At 41.8% G+C, this 2,382-nt stretch overlaps 1 protein-coding gene across 1 annotated transcript; it reads right to left on the bottom strand.

Annotated features, from left to right (window-relative positions):
- Nucleotides 1-16: 16 nt before the first annotated feature.
- Nucleotides 17-1,994, bottom strand: LOC103521335 (the record flags this gene model as incomplete). The annotated part of the gene is made up of 1 exon (XM_008486444.1): nucleotides 17-1,994. A coding segment is annotated over exon 1 (1,978 nt), but the record flags the coding sequence as incomplete, so codon positions are not given.
- Nucleotides 1,995-2,382: the final 388 nt, after the last annotated feature.

Here is a 2,382-nt window from a genome sequence, read left to right as displayed (position 1 = left end):
ACAGGAGCAAGAAGACCCAGAGGATCAAATAGACGACTGATGAGAGATAACATGTTCCGTTTAGTACAAGGTTTATTATCGATGTTAATCTTGAAATAGAAGATGTCACGATCAGCACTCCACTGTAAACCTAAGATTTTCACAGAAGAGTCTGCATCCCACTGAACAATCTCAGACAGCCTATCCGCCACCGGAATCTCCTGCAAGACTTCTCCAGAGTTGGTAGCCCACTTGGTAAGAGTGAACCCCCCAGCCTTGAACAAACCTACCATTTGTTCAAAGAGAACACAGGCCTCGTCAGCATTGAACACACTAGTGGCAAGATCGTCCATGTACAAGTCCGTTTCCACCTTGCTTGCTGCCAAGGGGAAGTTATTTGCCTCGTCCATAGCTAACTGTTTCACCGTGCGTAAAGCAAGGAACGGTGAACATCTTAAACCGAAAGTCACAGTGGTCAACACATGGGATAACAACTGATCATCTGGATGAAACCTCCAAAGAATCTTTTGATACTTCCAATCGTCTGGGTTAAGTTTGATCTGTAAGAACATTTTTCTGATATCTGCAACCATAACGACAGGAAATAAACGAAAATTCAACAAAATAACGAAGAGGTCCGTGTACAACTTGGGACCTGTAAATAATAAATCATTTAAAGATTTTGAACTACTCGACTGCATGGAAGCGTCGAAGACACATCTCAACTTGGAACTTGCCTTGTCAGGTCTGACAACCATGTGATGAGGAATAAAAAACCCCGAGCGATCTGATTGATCAACTGCTACACTCAGGTACCCTTCATCTATATTCTCCTGAATGACCTTATTATATCCTGACCGCAACTCAGGATTGGATTGAAGCTTTCTTTCGAGGCTAAAAAACCTATTGCGAGCACTATGATACGAATCACCCAATTCGTCTGGACTACCCTTGAAAGGAAGTGAAACAGTATAAGAACCGTCATCGTTTCTATGTACCGAAGAAGAATACAACTCCTCGCATTTCTTGTCCTCGTCATTGAGCATCGCAGGGGCTGCAACAGTCTCTATCTCCCAAAACCGCTTCAATAAATTGTCAATAGGAGGATCCTGAAACACACAGAAAGTATTGGACGTCGAGTCATCCACTGAGCACAACGGAGCCTGACCCATGACAACATAACCCAACACAGTATTCAATGCTACAACATTATTTGTCGAACTTGTAACGCGGTCACCTAGAATCAAGGAAGGGAAAATTTGAGCACCGAGAATACCAGACACAATATCTGGCTTCATGAAGTCATCAGCAAGTGGCAATTGTTCCAAATATTTCAAATGAGACATATCAACAGGTTGAGATGGTAACATGTCTATAATTTTGTCCACTACAAGTGCATTGATTGAATATTTAATTCTACTATCCAACCTAGAAGTAATAGTGAAGTTAACTTGACCATTGACGGGATTCGAACCCATACCTATACCCTTGATAGTCGTGGTTGCATCCTTATTCAGAGGTAAACCCAATTTTTTACGAGTGGATTCTAGGATCAGATTACTCTGGCTACCCGAATCTAAGATAAAACGCAAGGGGTGATAATGACCATTATTATCAGGAATGAGAACCTTTACCGTTGACAACAGTACAGTACTTCCACTATTATTATGACTACTACTAAGTACATGATTATCATCAGAGCATAGAACGCTCACACTAGGTGAATGAGGCGTGGGAGGGGAAAAGCTCTCACTCTCCTCAGGTCCAGTGTTTCTACTACTACGAGATTCGGAACCATGTCCCTTTAACTCCCCAGGTCCTACTTTCACACTGAAACTAACTTTATTTTTGAAACAGAGCAAAGTATTGTGCTTGACCTTGCAATTCGAGCAGTTGCTTTTAGATTTGCACTCACTTACTTTGTGAGCTCCAGTCAGACAATTGACACACAAAGCATGTTGCTTAATGGTGCTGAACCTATCTTGAGGGGAAAGTTTCAAGAACTTGGGTACCATATGATATTGGGTGTCATTGTGACGACATAACACCAAGGACGCATTATTATTATTTCCCAAAGGCATGCGACCTTTTGGTCTTGACCGGAGGGGCACTACCTAGTTTAGCTTGAACTACCCCACCACCATACTACTACTACTCAGAGGTTCGGTATGGTGGCACTCTTTTGATAAATCTGGTTTGTTTCTTAAAAACACATTCAATTATCGAAGGTTGGCCAGGACTCGGTCTTTAGCAAAGAGACATTTCAAAAGTCTTAACTTTGTTTCCAGGACATAACTGTTTACAAGGCAAGATGGACGAAAACGTAGTCTCAAGATTTTGAGGTATTTAACGCCTTGGAGGCTTAAAACGTGTGGCCCACAGAAACTTTGTCTTGTAAACATT

Source organism: Diaphorina citri, unplaced genomic scaffold (assembly GCF_000475195.1).
Source record: "Diaphorina citri unplaced genomic scaffold, Diaci psyllid genome assembly version 1.1 scaffold5015, whole genome shotgun sequence".
Classification (NCBI taxonomy): Eukaryota; Metazoa; Arthropoda; class Insecta; order Hemiptera; family Psyllidae; genus Diaphorina; species Diaphorina citri.
This window is presented reverse-complemented; position numbering and strand designations above follow the sequence as displayed.